General features: G+C 34.2%; 1 protein-coding gene across 1 annotated transcript in view; it reads right to left on the reverse strand.

The window, feature by feature from the left end:
* The window catches only part of Dpyd (dihydropyrimidine dehydrogenase), a gene marked incomplete at its 5' end in the record, with an annotated part of 793723 nt that overhangs the window by 750138 nt on the left and 27203 nt on the right, over positions 1-16382 (reverse strand). The window contains one exon of the mRNA XM_005389092.1: positions 8706-8816. Coding sequence (XP_005389149.1) covers positions 8706-8816 — 111 coding nt within the window. The remainder of the gene's footprint in view (positions 1-8705; positions 8817-16382) is intronic.

Genomic DNA, 16382 nt, shown 5'->3' on the forward strand with positions numbered 1-16382 from the left:
TGAAACAGAATTTCTCCACAGATAATTGTTCTGTGAAGAAAAATGAAGGAAAGGAAAATAGAGATTAATCAGTAAATCTTACTCCACAAAGTTATTAGTGAATTAATTTAGTTTCCATTGTAAAATGTTTAGTCCAAGGTTTGTTATCTTTATGGTCTTTTTCAGCACTGTTAGCACCATTACCCCCTCAGAGGCTGTTGCCAAGTATGGCACACAATTGAATCCCCCCTTATATGCAGCCCTAAATCTTACAACATCAGAAAATGGAAGTGAAATATACTCACCTCTCAAGATAGTGAAGGAAAAAAATGAAATAAATTAAATTATGGGAAAAACCTTGAGTTATTTTTATCATATACTCAAAAATACTTGGTGCACAATAAGTGTGGCATAAATTCATGAGAAGAAATACATTATGTGCAGATCATGAACATTTATGCCAATCATGTTTCTATAATTTACCAGCAAATACAGGTGCTTATGGGCTTTTTTTCCAAATCAACATGTCATAAGCAAACTGATCTGTGTGTGCAAATGTTTATCAATTTTAATACACTCAATCCAGAGAAATGAAAATAATATTTTTGAGAGCCCTTAGTAATGATGCAATTCAGACTCTTGTAAGAATTACTTCTTATTCTGGAAATCACAAGATAAAATTATCCTATTTAAGAAGAATTAAAATTTACAATTACTATTACACTGTCTATAGATAGCTACATAGATAGATGATAAGCAATAAGTTTTTAATGGATTGTCTTTTCATGTATTTTCAGTACTATAGCAAGTCATCACAGTTATCTATATCATCAGTAAACCTAATATTTACTTTCATCAAAATGTTATATTTTATAGAATCTACATAAATATAGACCAGTGGTGGTGAACCTATGGCATGCACATTATTTTTCTTTTAAAACAAAAGATATTAGTGATGAGTTGTTTTTCTAATCTAAAACCTCAGTATTCAGGTTTAATGCAGTGTTGGTACTTTGCGACAATTAAGTGGGTTTTGGGTTGTAGTCTGGGTACTCCTCTCTAAAAGGTTCACCATCACTGATAGACTGTGAGAGGTATCATTTTTACATACTATTAAAAACAATAAAAAGCGTGCTGCCACTTAAACTCTTTCCCACTATATCCTCTAAGATGAAATTTTATTGAAGGAATGTTTAACCAGGGTGAGAAATGCATTTTAGAACTCATGGATATGGCAAATAATGACAGATTTTACAATGTCATGCTAATTCATGGTTCCAAAATGTATCTTATGATTTTAAATTTCAGTCCTTTTCTTAATATAATAGCATTTTTGACGATAGCAGTTTTTAGAGTAAAGGATGGTCCTAAGTTTTCTTGCTTGGATGGTAAAGTGATTATTTGCACAACCAATATATCAGAGGTAAACTGAGGTAGGAGTAGAACTGAATAAGTTAGTTCTGGAAAAAGTGATATTGAGAGACCAATTCATCATCTAGATGGAACTACTTTAGCAGGAATCTTGATATAAATAGGATTTTAGTTGGAGATAGTGATTTAGTTTTCAATAGTACAAAGATGGTCATTGAAACTATGGCAGTAGATGCAATTATCAAGAGAAGCATAATTAAAATTTTCCAAAGTTACAGTTTCTTTAAACTAATAGTTTTTCCAGTCAGTTTTCATCCTAACACACATTTAAATGAGATACCTCACAAAATGCATTTAGGAACAGGGTGGAAGATTGCAAATGTTCAATATATTTTATATCTTTTTTCTTTTTTATTGTGAGCATCTAATATGTGTTATGTCTTTAGAATAAATGTGCTAAAATTCTTAAAAACGTATCTAATAATTCACATTATTTAACAGACTTTCTTTTTTCTTTTCATCCAGGACAAATTTTCTAATTTGTGTGATATTTTCTGGTCTTCCAATATTGCACAAAGAAAATGAATGAAAAATATTTACGTAATTAGGACAGTTCAACCTTTTCAAAAATGGCAAAAATAAAGAGCAGTTATGAAACACCTGCATAAAAGATACTGGAAATAACTGCTTTGTGCTTCATTACCCAGTATAAACCTATTTGCCAGTTTAAATCCCTCACTGAATTGAGAATTTCCAATTAATACCAGGATGGTATTAAACTGCCAAATGAAGTAATTCTTGAGCAAAAACTTCAGAATTTCCTTTCTTAGAGTATTTCCACAGGTCAAAGGTTGCCTGTTTTCTAAGTCTATAATTTATTTATTAAAACAAAATTGTACCTACTTTAGAAACATTTTATACTACCAATTTTGTAGTTTGTATTCATCTCTCAGTAGTATTCAGTATAGCACCTGAAATGTCTATGTTTCAGCACCAAAGAAAAGGAAAGAAGAAAGGAAGGAAGGTAAATAAGGAGACAGGACTACACAATGCCTCAAGATAAGCTTTCTGGGACTTCAAAAAATCTACTACAACCCTGATCATGGCATGAAAAGAATGGTAAGTCAGTGATCATATGAATTAAATAAAAGCAAAACATTGTAAAGTTAAAGCAAAGTTGTTGAAAACAATCAATCAAAATCAAAATAAAACTTTACATTTGGGGGTCAGGGAGCTGGCTGATAATGTAATTCTCTCTTCAGAAATGAGACAATAATACTTGTCACAAATGTGACAACCATTTAATCTACATTTTTCCTTAACTTTAGTATACCTATTTTCTCATAAGCTTATTTGTCTTTTCTAAGAAAGTAAACTGATATACTAGAAAAGACATGCTACATCAAGATGACCAGAATTTAAAATCTGTCTACATCACTAAATAATTTTAAGCAGTTTAAGAAAATCAGTTAACATTTTTCAGCATAATCATTATCATCAATAAAATAAGAACACATTTCTGAGTCATCCACACACCACAAAGTAAAAATTAAACGCAATATAGAATGGTGCTCTGGACACTATACAACACTATACAGTAACAAAATATGTAATTCTCTATCCTGTATGTAAAGAATACAACAAAAAGTCCTACCTAAGTATTCATTAATAAACAAGTTGTGAGTTAAAAAAAAAAAAGTAGAGGGTAACAGTAATAAGTGCCATGAAGAAAAAAATGGAGGAAAGTCTAAGAAAAACAAAGTTTCCAAAAAAAGCAGATTAGAGTTTAAGTGTAATGATCAGAAAAGACCTTGCTGACATGACAACTGTACAAAGGAAATTGTACATAATAAGTACACTGAGCAATGACTAAAGAGTTAAGAGTAGAAACTTAAGGTGTTCCTAAGCTGTATTACCGAAAGTAGACTCCAGTGAAACTGAATATACACATGGAGGTTATTACAGTAATCTAGGTGAAAAACGGCTATGATGGCTTAAAAATTTGGCACTAGTGTAGGTGGTGGTAGGAAGTTAGATTGTGAAAATACTTGAAGGCACAAGCAAAAGGATCTTCTAACTAGTTATGGAAGGTGAGAGAAATAAAGAAATCAAATACTAATATTTTGTTCTTAATGAAAGGACTGATGGAAAAAACTTCAAGGAACAGGTTTTAAAGGCAAGATCAGGGGCTGGGGACTTAGCTCAGCGGCAAAAGCACCTGCCTGGCAAGTGCAAGGTCGTGAGTTCGGTTCCCGGTACCGGAGAAAAAACCAAAAAAAAAAAAAAAGGCAAGATCATAATTTGCATTTTTTCAACATGCTGTGTCTAAGATGCTTTAGACATCTAAGGAGAGGTATTTGGTTATAGAATCAAAGATAGGAATTCAGGCTACAGTCAGAAATTCAGGAGACAACTGTCTAAAGATGCTACACACTATAAGATTATCAACAGAGTGAATACTTTAAAAGAAAGGAAGAAGAATGAAAGAAGAAAGGGCAGGCTGGTCATGGTGGTGCACACCTCTAATTCCAGCTCTCAGGAGGCTGAGGCAGGAGGATTGCTTCCAGTTTGAGATCAGCCTGTGCTACAAAGTGAGTTTAAGGCCAGCCTGAACTGCATAGTTAAACACTGTCTCAAAAAGATAAAAAGAGAGAAAGGAAGGCAGGCAGGCAGGAAGGCAGGCAGGCAGGCAGGCAGGCAGGCGGGCGGGCAGGCAGGCGGGGAGAAGGTAGAAACAAGGAAGAAGAACGAAGAGAAGAGAGGAGGAGTAGAGAGGAGGTATCTACTGATATCTAAGCCACTGTAATATTCAAAGATGAGGAAAAATCAACAAAGAAGCTAGAAAAATGCAAGAAGGAGATGCTAATGAGGAAGAATAAAACCAGGTAGGTTTACGCCCCAGAAGCCAAGTAAAGAAAATATTTCAGGATGAAGAGAATGACTGGCTGCAGTCAGTTCTGCCGGTGAGGACCCAAACAGCAATTTTAGCAATTTGAAGATTTTTTTTCCTAGAAGCAAAAATCAAGACAGAGATTTAGCTGTGCATACTCACCACGTACATGCACTTCACAACCCAAGAGGAAGGGTGAAGCAGGTGAAGGAGCGACGTGCTAGGCAAAGGCACAGTCAATGGTGAGGTACTCTCCTGGCCAGACCCTCGAAGGAGGGCTCAGAAACACAACTATGCCTAGCAGTAGTCCCCATCTGGAGTCAAGACAGATGGCTGCTTTGAAGATATTTTCTGGGTGCTTAGTTTCACAGGTTTTAAGTATGTTTTGTCTTGCGTGGACTTGTGTCTTCCCCGTGTTTTATAACCTGTAGGTTTATATCACTGGTTAAATTTGGTTTTGTTTTGTTTTTTGTTTTTGGTTTTTCTCCGGTACCAGGAACCGAACTCACGACCTTGCGCCTGCCAGGCAGGCGCTTTTGCCGCTGAGCTAAATCCCCAGCCCCTCACTGGTTAAATTTGGGATGCTTTCAGCCACTATTTCTTTTGTGACTATTTTTTTCATCTCTGTTGTCTTTTTTAGCATGGTGGTGGTGAATCTGGAAGTCTCTCTACTGAAACCAAAGGCTGGGGAACAGGCCAGCTCTGTTACTGGGGACCACCAGCTAGTAGATATGAAAGTTCTTTTTTTTTCCATTGTTTTATTTTATTTTTTTATTTTTAAAGATGAAGAACAAAAACACATTAACAAACAGACATAAACAAAATAACACCCAAACAATAGAAGCAATACAGAGTTTCAGACAAGGTGATAGGAAATTAACAACAGTTATTGTATTACATATTCTTATCTTCAAATTGGTTACTCAGTTAAACAAATATAAACATTTTACTGGGTGTGGTGGTGCACGCCTATAATCCCAGCACTGGGAGGCTGAGGCAGGAGGACTGTTGCAAGTTTGAGGCTAGCCTGGGCTACAAAGTGAGCTCAAGGTCAGCCTGAACTGCATAGCGAGACCCTGTCTCAAAAACACAAAAAAAACCAGCATGTAATATTGATCAAACAATTAAACATTAACTGTTCCTTTCAATAAAGCAATAGAAGTTGGTAGTATGACTCTCTCAGTTGTCCTATGTGTGTATATAGATACCACAGGTATGAAAGTTCTGGCTCACTACCTGGCTCTCTGACACCCCGGGTAGGGGTGCTGGGGTATTTCACTAGCTCACACAGGATGCAGCCTAGCTCCCCACTGGCTTTTGCTGGAGCCCCTGGGGAAGGGGCCGAGTTTGTTTGTTTTTGTAGTATTTGACTGGAGTCGGACAGTTGCTGTCTAAAGGTTTTCTGTCTTACTGGGCTTCTCCTTTTCTGACTCTGACTAGAGAGATCAGCCTTTGGTTGGGGATACTCTTTGAGTGGGTCTATGGCTTTCTGTTTGTCTGTTTTGGTTTTTTTTTTTTGGTTTTTCTCCGGTACCGGGAACCGAACTCACGACCTTGCGCATGCCAGGCAGGCGCTTTTGCCGCTGAGCTAAATCCCCAGCCCCTGTTTGTCTGTTTTGGTTTCCAACTTTTTTCATACTCTAAATCTGAAGATAAGTGGAAAAAAACAAAACTATGGACTGTGTCATCTTTAGGTCTTGTATCTCTAGCTCATGTGCCTTCTCTCTACTCTTTAATTCTTCTGTTCGTTGTTCATACAAAGATTATTAATTTAGTGATTATAAAACAGAAGCATAAAATTAAAAAGTACATCATATTTGGTGGTAGTATTCAATTCTTTATTAAAGCACACACACAAAAAAAAGAAACAGAAACATTTCACTGTGCTTCCTGAGGATAACTTTGAATCTTAGCTTCGTATTTTCCAATGAACTTCACTGTCAAGCCATGTGTGGTGTGCCTCGTTTGAGTTTTCAAACTGATACATGTACATTCTTTGACATAGATTTAAAGTCTTAATTTTATTTTTGTTCTAACACATGATCATTATAGAAAACCTGAAATATACACAAGTACCAAGAAAACATAACTATTAATATTTTAGTATGTTTTATTACTTGTGGGTAAGTGTAAAAATATACATATAATCACTATTAAATAATGCGATGTTTCATTCCTTTTCTTGTAATACAGATTGTGAATTTTTACTCAGATTATTAACTATGTAAAAATAATTTGCCATTAAAGAGATTTGCTTTAACTTACTTACATGTGACCCAATTGTTGGAATTCAGTAGATTTTCCCCTACTTTTTTCTCAACTGAATAATAATGGCTAGGATAATCCTCTTTCCGCTTAATTAGTCTTTACCTACATTCCTAATTCCTGCCTTAGGATATACTACTAGAAGATGAATTAGTGAATATTGATAATTCAAAGGCTTTTTTAAAGGCTGAATTATATCTCTCCAAAATTCATATGTTAAATTCCCTGTCCTCAGTATCTAACAATGTGAATGTATTTCAAGACAGTCTTTAAAGATGTAATTAAATTAAAATAAGGTCCTAATCCCACATAACTGGCAACCTTGTAAGAAGAAGATATTTGGGCACAGGCACACACGGGGGAAAAGCATGGAAAAACAAAGGAAGAAGTTGCCATCTCAGCCTCTCAGCCTCCAGAACTGTGAAGAATAAACTTTCACTGTTTAAACCATCCAGTTGGTAGTATTTTCTACAGCAGACCTAACAAACTAACATATTACTTGTGAATATTTTCAAAGATATTATTGAACAGTTTTTCTAAAAATTTTTGCTAATATGTATTTGATGGAGATAAACTGTCTCTCTGCCCTTTTGTCAATTGTATTTTAAGAGAATAAAACAAATTTCATTTATAAGATCAAACTGTGGACTGAAAAGGATAATTTCCATAAAATAATGGTAGTATCAGTAGCAATCATAGCAGAGAAATCCTCATTTACTAAATAGAAATCTGATTATAAATAAGCTTGACCACCTATAAAGGAGAGGCCTCAGGAAGCTGTTTCATTTTTTGGATCATAGGTCTCACACCTTTAAAATGAGAGATTTAGATCTGACAGTCTTTAAGAGATAAGTCTGAAAGTTACATGGTTCTATTCTCAATACCCTTCAATCATTGCTCCTCTTTATACAATTAAGCCTGTCATTGGATTTAATTTTTACCACAGTGTTGTCGTTCCAAAGACATACAGTGGAAAAAACATGGCAGCAAAGGTTACAGAAATTAAGCAAGAAAACCTGATTTCAAAATCCAAGTCATCTTTATACAGCTGTGGGATCTTCTCATTCCATATTGTTTCTCTGTGTTTCTATTGCTTTGTGGCATTCAAAATACTTTGCTGGGTGGTCACTGATACAATTTTTTTTAATTAGGTAAAGATACCCATATATGTGAACACATATCTTCTCTTTCTACCCTTATAATGTAAAGAGGAAGAAAAAGTCCAAATCATACATATAATAAGACAGGATATGCAAAATACCAAATGAACTAATATCAAATATGTTCATGCTATTAATGTCTAATTATTTTTGGAAAAATAAATTTGGGGAAAATCCAGTAAAAAAGAAACTTCTCTTCTGATTTGAAGATTTATATACCCCTTGGATTGCAGGTAAAATATTGGCCTCAAGGTTGTACTCAAGGCTGCATATCAAAAGGCATATGTGCTCTGAGGTGGGGTTTTTGTAGGTGATGAGATCATGGAGGGCTAAGTTCATTAGTGGATTAACCTAAAATGAGTTCACAGCTGCTAGGATGTGGGACCTCACTGAAGGCATAACCTGAGAGCGTATATCTTGCCCTGGCCTCTTCTCTCTGTTTCCTGGCAGTCATGAATTAAGCAATCTTCTGCCATGTTCTTCTACCATGATGTTTTTTCCTTTCCACAGGTTAAAGCAATGGAGTCTACTAACCAGGGACTGAAAACTTTGAAACTGTTTAAGCAAAAACTGTAATTTTCTCTTAAAGTTGACTTAGGTCAGGGATTTTAGCACAATGATGAAAAGCTAACATAACCACTTATAGTCTTCTAGTCCTAGCTCTTTGATCACTTTATTGGCCCAGGTAAGCAAGCATCTAGCAATAAGGAACCTCAGAGAAACTCTGTTTTGCTCCTATAATTCACCTAGGAATATTAGATGTTTTATACTGAACATCTAGCATTCAAATGTTCTGCAAGGGAACATTTTCAAACAATTTGCACAGAACAGTGTATCTACAGTCTTCTTCAGTTAGATTATATCTATAATATGGGAACGCTGCGATAGTCTGTTATTATAAGAAAACAATTTAAGGAACATTTTAAAGATTTTGGAAAAAAATAAAAAATGAACAATTTTTAAGTGTTTAACATTTTTACAATATCTGGAATAATATAATTTTTCAATAGGAAATTGTACATAAGTACAGTAGTACTTACAAAGCAGTTCTTATCTGGGTTTCTTTTCCAATGTTTCTTGTCTGATTTCTTGGCCAAAGTGGAACACAGAGTTGCATGAGTTTGTGTTCGAGGATTCAAAGCCAGGATGTTCTAAAGATAATATAAATAATGTGTAAGCATGTGTAAACATGTTGGCATTTAAGAAGTGAAAAAGCAATGATGGCAAACCTTTTAGAGCTTTCAATGACAACGGCCAGCTGCGGCAAGCACGGCATAAGTTTGTTGTCACTGCTCTAAAGAAAGGAATTCATATTTTATGTTATACACAAAATTACCAAATGATCTCAAATTAGCTAGACAGTGTTTAATAAAACTAAGTGACAAATCCCATTCTTGGCAAAAAAAAAAAAAAAAAGGAAAAAAAAGACCTACATGGAGAAATCCTAATACAACAACAACCAAAAATCATATGGAATACATAAGAAGTACCAATTTTCCTTTAGGGAAAAAACAAATAAGAAAAAACACTAATGGTATGAATTAACCAAAAGCTCAAAATGTCCAAAATAAGACAAGGTTCCTTAAACATCTATTTTACCTTAGGTTAACATACTTATCCTGGATAACATATGAAGTAATTCCCATTATATTTTCTACTAACTTGTCAGAAACAACTCGGCAGAAAACAAATAATCAGGAAAAATAAGCAAATATTATCAACAGGAATAATTATACTTTCATCAGAGAGTAGAAACCATGGCAACAAATGCTTCAGTTTGGTCTGACATTTTTTTCCAACATCTATCAACATTTTTACATGTTCAAAAGCAATATAAAAAACATGAAGAAAAATCTGGAGAAAATTTAGAAGACATAGAGATTTTCAATAGTTGAGAGTGTTCACAAAGAAAAGAAATTTTATTTCTTTTCAGTACGTGGGAAATGTATACTCAACACTGTGGAAAGTAAAGGAAAAAAATGAGATTAAGATATAAACAAAAACGTGAAAGCTAAGATTGTACTAGAAATCATTCTAGCCAATGTGAGCCAAAGTACATTTCAAACATCTTCCTCTTCCAGGAAATTTCTCCTAATTTAGATATGTCTTTTTGTCCTAGATCACTCAAATACCTTTGTTAGCCTAAACCAAACTAAACAGTAACCTCTACTGTATGAGATTTTCTTTCTAACAGCGAGGGCTCTTAGTTGAAGAATCAGAAAGTTCTGTCTTTATTCTTTTAGTCTTTGATATATAATACCAAGTAGGTACTATATGCTCAAGGTAGGGAACTAAGTGATTCAATTTTGAATTGGTGTTTAATATTTATTAGTCATAAAACTTGAAGTAAACTACTTAATTATTTTTGATTTTTGGTTTCTCAAAAGACGCAACATTTTGACCAGAAGACTATAGTAAAATATTAATAAAATATATTTATACAAGTTTCCTAAACTACAAACACCCTAAAAAAGTAAAGTGGAATAAAATGGAATCTTGAGGCTGTGTATGACAATATTTCTATATGTTTTATTCATGCAGGGACTGGGAAGGATTTGATAGGGATATTGAGAATGAAATTTCCAGTAGATCTGACCATCTCTAAGACTGTCTTCAAACTTTAGATTTTATGATACTTAAAAAATTTATATATCATGATTATCTTTTCCCCATATGAAAAATGAACCTTATTGGACCCCCAAAGCTATGAAAATTAGAAAAATAATGAATAGATAAAAGAAATTACTATACTACTAGGCATTTACTAAAAATGTTGTTTTCTTCTTCAGCTACTATATTTCTACAATAAACTTATCTAAAATAATGATGTGCTAAGTGATCTTAGACAACTTTATAAGCATATTCATTACATGAACATATAAAGTATTTAAAAATCCCATGAACTATAACAAGTGACTCTCTAAAATGAATTTTATAGTTAATATTCTTACATAAGATTAAAATCAGAAAAGAGGTACTTCAATTCATTCTGAGTTTGATTTACAATATCTTCCAATTCAAATTTTTAGACTGTAACTGTTTTTTCACATGCCGTATATAATTTAAGTACAACTACTATTATTTTTGCATTTTGGATTAGCAAACACGTTGAAGGTGGGTAAGTGCCCTGAAATCGCACCTTTAATATGCAGAAGGGATTGAACTACAACTCAGCTCTTTTAAGTGTGGGATTAAGATTCAAATTCATTCTAAGATAAAATCTTTTCTAAATGTGAGTTCTGAGGCATAAGGAAGAAAAATGTTTTTAACTACATCTATGAATAATATTAAATAGCTCCTGAAAAACTCAATAAAAAATTAATGTCAAACTTTGTCTCAAGCAAGCCTTTAAAACATAACCATGAGATCACTTCCAAAGGTGGCTTGACAACGTCTGCACAAACACGCAGCTCCTAGCAAAACAAACATAACTGATAGAAATCAGTGAACATAACAACCATGAAGGTCTCTGTCTTAAAAGGCAAACTAGCAAATGAAGGGACATCAATTGAAAAAAATCTACTAAAACTTTGAAAGAACACTGAGGCTTAATGGCATTTGAAATATTCACCTCTATCTGCGTCCTCCCAATTCAGTATTAAGAGTCATTCCTCCACAGGCAAGTGTAACGAAGAACACAGTGCTTCCTCTGGCCCCAACCTACACTTGAAGTCTATGATGTGCCCCTGGGGAGAGCAGGCTGCCACAATTTCTCCTGCCTGTTCACCACCGTGCAGAGACCTAACTCCAGCAACATGCAGCTGAGAGGTCAGGAGCTCTGAAGAAGTTCTACACCAAGAGCCGCACACCAATAACCCCTCTACTCACCTCACCCGTGGTGGTGTTGGGGTTGTAGTCTATGACTATGGCTCAGCGTGTTTTACCAGAAGGAAAGTCAGACATATAAAGAGACAATTCTCCCAGAAGGAACTGACTTTATTTTAACTCAGATGAGGGGGAAGTTCAAACCTAGAGTCCCCTTAAAAACAATTAAGATTTCGGTGGCAAACAATTCAGAGGAGGCTAGTAGCTTCACAAGAGCCATAAACTAAATCATTAAGGCAGACAGTTGACCAGAGAGAACCAGGAAAAAGCTAAGAAAAGCCCTCCTGGCTTCATAAAAACCTGAAGGACTCACCTTAAAAACTACCCCTGCAAAGGGATACCAATTTAATTGAATCACACTGTAGAACAGTTTATAGCCCAGGGTACTGTGAAAAAGAGCAACCCAAGACAATTCAGAAGAACTAAAAACCTGGGTGTGACACCAATATAGGAAGACAATCTGATGAGAGATCTGGAGATAACACAAGGAAAGCGCTACTAAAAACACTGTTATCGCAGAATATCTGTGCACATGTCCAAGGCTACATTTTCTAATGATATCAGATGTCTACACACTAAGAGAAACAGAGTTCAATAAAATAATCCATCTATTCACTAATAAATATACAAACAAGTCTCCCATTCCCCAATTAGTACAATAAATTATGTTAAATTCTAAAGTCCTCAATAAATACCATAAGCCATATGCTATATCTTAGATAGAGTTTGTGTGTGCCCCCCAAGTTTTCATACAATACAAGTGAGGTTCCCAGTATGGTACTGTGAAGAGGTGGTGAGACCTTTAAGAAGTGAAGCCTAGTGAGAAGCTGCAAGACTAGCTTAGCCCCATGGCATGGTCTCCTCTGTCTCTTGCAGTACTCCCACCAGACGACCTCTGTCGTGATGTGATACAGACAAACCCACCCTCTACAGAGCTGACATCACATGGTGTGGACTTTGAAACTCCCAAACTGTGAGATAAATAAACTTTTTTTCTTCATAAAATAACACCCTCTAGTATTTCATTACATGTAGTTACAGAACACAAACTAATACATCATACAATAAAATAGAACTGATACATATGGATACAAAAAATAGGCAAGAGAAACTAACTTTGAAAGGTCCCAAGTACCAAATTTTGCCATAGAATAGTCATTATATGAAAGGCATGATTATAATGTCTCCTCAAATACAAAGTGTATATACAGGGATAGAAGTTATAAAAAGAACAAACTAGACATTCTAAAATTGATAAATGTAACATCTGAAGTAAAAAATGTCATTATCAGGGTACAAGAGTAGATTTAAACTGTGAGAAAGGAAAAATCAGCAAATTTTAATTAAAAGAGAAATTAAATACTCTGAAGAATAACAAAAAAGATTCTTAAAAAGCTACCAGAGCTTCAAAAATACATGGTAAGTCATTAGTAAACAAAAATACTATATAGTACTAACAGAAGAGGAAATATATGACTAATAGAAGAGGAAAACGAGAGATGAAATGAAAAAATATAAACCATCATGGCTGAAAGTGTCTGCTTTTTTTAACACAGAATAAGCCATTACACTGCATATCCAAGAAGCTCAATAAATGCAAAGTTGGATGAATGCAAATTACACAAAAATATTAGTAAAATTCTAACGGTCAGTAAAAAGGGAACCTTGAAAGTATTGAGTAAAATAATTCACCATGTTCAAAGAAAACAGTTGATTTTTCATCAAGAACAATGGAAAGTAGTGAGATGATTGATGCAAATTACTGAAAGGAAAACAATGTCAATCCTGAGCCCAATATTCAACAATATTGTCTTTCAAAAATAAAGGCAAAATATAGGCATCCAGATATAAAGGATTTGAACAACATGATAAATCATGAAGACCTAATAAGCATCTATAGAATACTCCACCCCAAATGAGCAGAATACACTTTCTCCTCAAGTGTGTATAAAACAGTTTCTAGATATACCATAGGTTAGGTGAAAAAAACAAGCCACAATGAACTGGAAATCATTCACACCAATTCTCCAATCATAAGTAACAAAATTAGATATAGTAACAGAATTTGAGAAATGTAAGACATAGATGAACACTGCAGTCCTGACAATTAAAAGATGACAGAAAATTGTACATATTGTATGATTCCATTTATAGAAAATGTACACAATAGGCAATTGTATAGAGACAGAAAGTACATTAGTGGTTGCCTAGGGCCAGGAGGCTGAGGGGACATAAAGGGCAACTGCTAAAGGATATGTAATGTCTCTTCAGAGTGATGAAAATTTGAAGTGGTATTGTTGATGCAAGTGTGTGAACACATCTAAAAAGCCTTTAAATTCTGTATTTTATGAGTGAGTTGCTTGATATACAATTATAGCTCCATGAAGCTATTACCAAAAAAGATCACTAGGTGCTATATTCAGTAGACTTAGCTGTATATTGCACCCATTTTAATAAATGTCACTAGGACTTACTTTATTACCTCAAAATAAATGTGGTAAGAGTATACGCGGTAACGCTTATATATGACAATCATGATATTAATTCACTCAATCAGATTACAATCTGTGTCTTCTTAAAAATCTGTAGTCTTATAAAGCTTTAAATGTAAATAGTTATTCTCAGAAGGATATAACGCCAAAGAAAGTCACAACAAAAATCAACACTAAAAAATCCAAGTGATCTCATTTTATAAGGAAAATCAAAGATATTTTCTTATAAAAAAAAGTTCTGTTGCTGGTCTCTTCAGGCTTAAACTACTATTAATCTCATACAAAAACTCAAGTTAATAAACACAATGATAACTTCTTAAAAGGTATACTGTTTAATATTTAAAACAAACAAGTTTGTTAACATGTAAGAAACATGCTTCCATTTATTTTGCTGTTTACTTACACAATCCATATTGTGATAAATGATTGTGTTTATCTGTGTTGGCATAGTAATGTAACTTTTAAGAATAAATGTTCTGAATGTAATTTATTAGCTGCTTATCACAATAACTTTTCTTTCACATAGCATAAGTAGAAAGCATAACATAACATGAAATATTGGGTTAACCTTTTGCAAAAAGTCAGTGAGTAGAATTCAGTGGATCTTGGATAAAAATAAATTAGATTGTGGAGAATGGTTACAAGGATTTGACTTAATGTCCCAAATGAAAAGTGATACAAAATAAAAATACAAGACATGAGTGGTTGAGAGCTGTTGGAAACAATTTTCCAAAGCAAGACTTTCTAAAGCTAAAAGTCAATATCATTGCTAACTGAACAGCTGGCAGAGTAATACAAGAGTTCTAAATTACACTCCTCCTAAGAAATTACCACAGCCAAATCCTAACAAGGTCATGAGGTTCCCTCTCTGGATAAATTGAGCACTTTAAGAGGCCCACTAACCCTTTCAGATACAGAGTTACTACTTATAGAGGGAGATTTTTCTCTCATTGAAGAATTTGGCCTTTGGGAATCCCAATCATTTCAGTAACACAAAGACATATACTGGTGATTCAAGAGGCACTGAAACAGAATTTGAGAAAGATTTAACTTCACCAATTTTATTTAGTTTAAGAAGTGATAGAACATGATTTAAGAGCCAACTAGTCATGAAATCGAGTGAGTTGTGTTGTCGCCGCTTTGTTAACACTTCTGGGAAGCAGCTGGAGTGCTGTAACATATACATTAGACTTCTGCTTCTGGAGACAGTTTTTCTGTATTACCAGAGAGAGCACAAAACTGAGACTATGTTGTCTATAATCACAGGTCATCATTTTATACATAAGAGCTCTAAATCTTACTGCAACCGTGCTGAAACTTCAGCATTATCTGAGAACTTGAAATGCAATTCCAGGAAGACACTTGACCAACATGTACTCTTTTCAAAAACGTGTGTTTGGTTTCCATCACATTAAGCAAATTTAATGCATCACTGAGCTTCCTTCAGCCCTTACAGTTTAAATAATAAACAAATGTTTCCTATGCAATCCTGGCTATTCATATAATTCAGAGCTATTAAAATAACGTATCTACTGATATTCAGGCTGACAAGTTTAAATTAATTAAATTCTTTCTTACTCAAATTGTGCTAAAATTTTGTCTTTGAAGGCATATCCTGTGTTTTATGTAATCATCTCCTACCTTCCCTGGTATGAGATTTTTAAAAGATAACAGCACATAAGTACGTTGACTTTCATGTATCAATAATATTGTATTGTTCTCAATTTTTTCTCAATATTGAACTGTCCCAAATTTTTTCTCAATAAATATTTTCAACCAACAGGAAAACAGAAATAGCTACCCATTAATACTTTTGATCAGTATTTATTGCTTTCTCTATAGACCAATCCAGCAGATGTTGTTCAATGGCAAACTGAAATTTCAGTTCTTACTTAACATTCTCTTCTTACAAACATCAATCCAGTCAATTATCCCTCTGTCTCCTGTATCTACCATACTTCTCAGCACAGGGTGAGTTTAAACAACATTATCAGAAATTTGCAAGGTATTCCTGAATTTTGTATAAACTCAGAACTGATAGCCAGTGTCCTGCTTAGTTGGGAACAAAAGAGAGGAGAGGGCAGTTGTACTGGAAATTCTAGGTTCCTGTTGGGATGTATGAACAACTCTGTCGTCCAAAAACTTTAGAAAACCATAGCCATCAGTCCTGGTCAAGATTTCACATTTTGATAATCATTGTTTTAAATATATTTCCATTTTATCTCCAGGCACGGGCTTTTTTCCCTTTAGGTTGAACTACTTTTCCAATAATGGTAGATTATTGAAATTATCTTTTTTTAAATTTTCCCTTTATGCACAATGAATAAGTCAGTAATAAATGACTGGTGAAGGAAGGAATTCTTAACTGTTCTAAATCTTAACCTCTCATTTTATTATGTA

Source organism: Chinchilla lanigera, unplaced genomic scaffold (assembly GCF_000276665.1).
Source record: "Chinchilla lanigera isolate Chin_1 unplaced genomic scaffold, ChiLan1.0 scaffold00034, whole genome shotgun sequence".
NCBI lineage: Eukaryota > Metazoa > Chordata > Mammalia > Rodentia > Chinchillidae > Chinchilla > Chinchilla lanigera.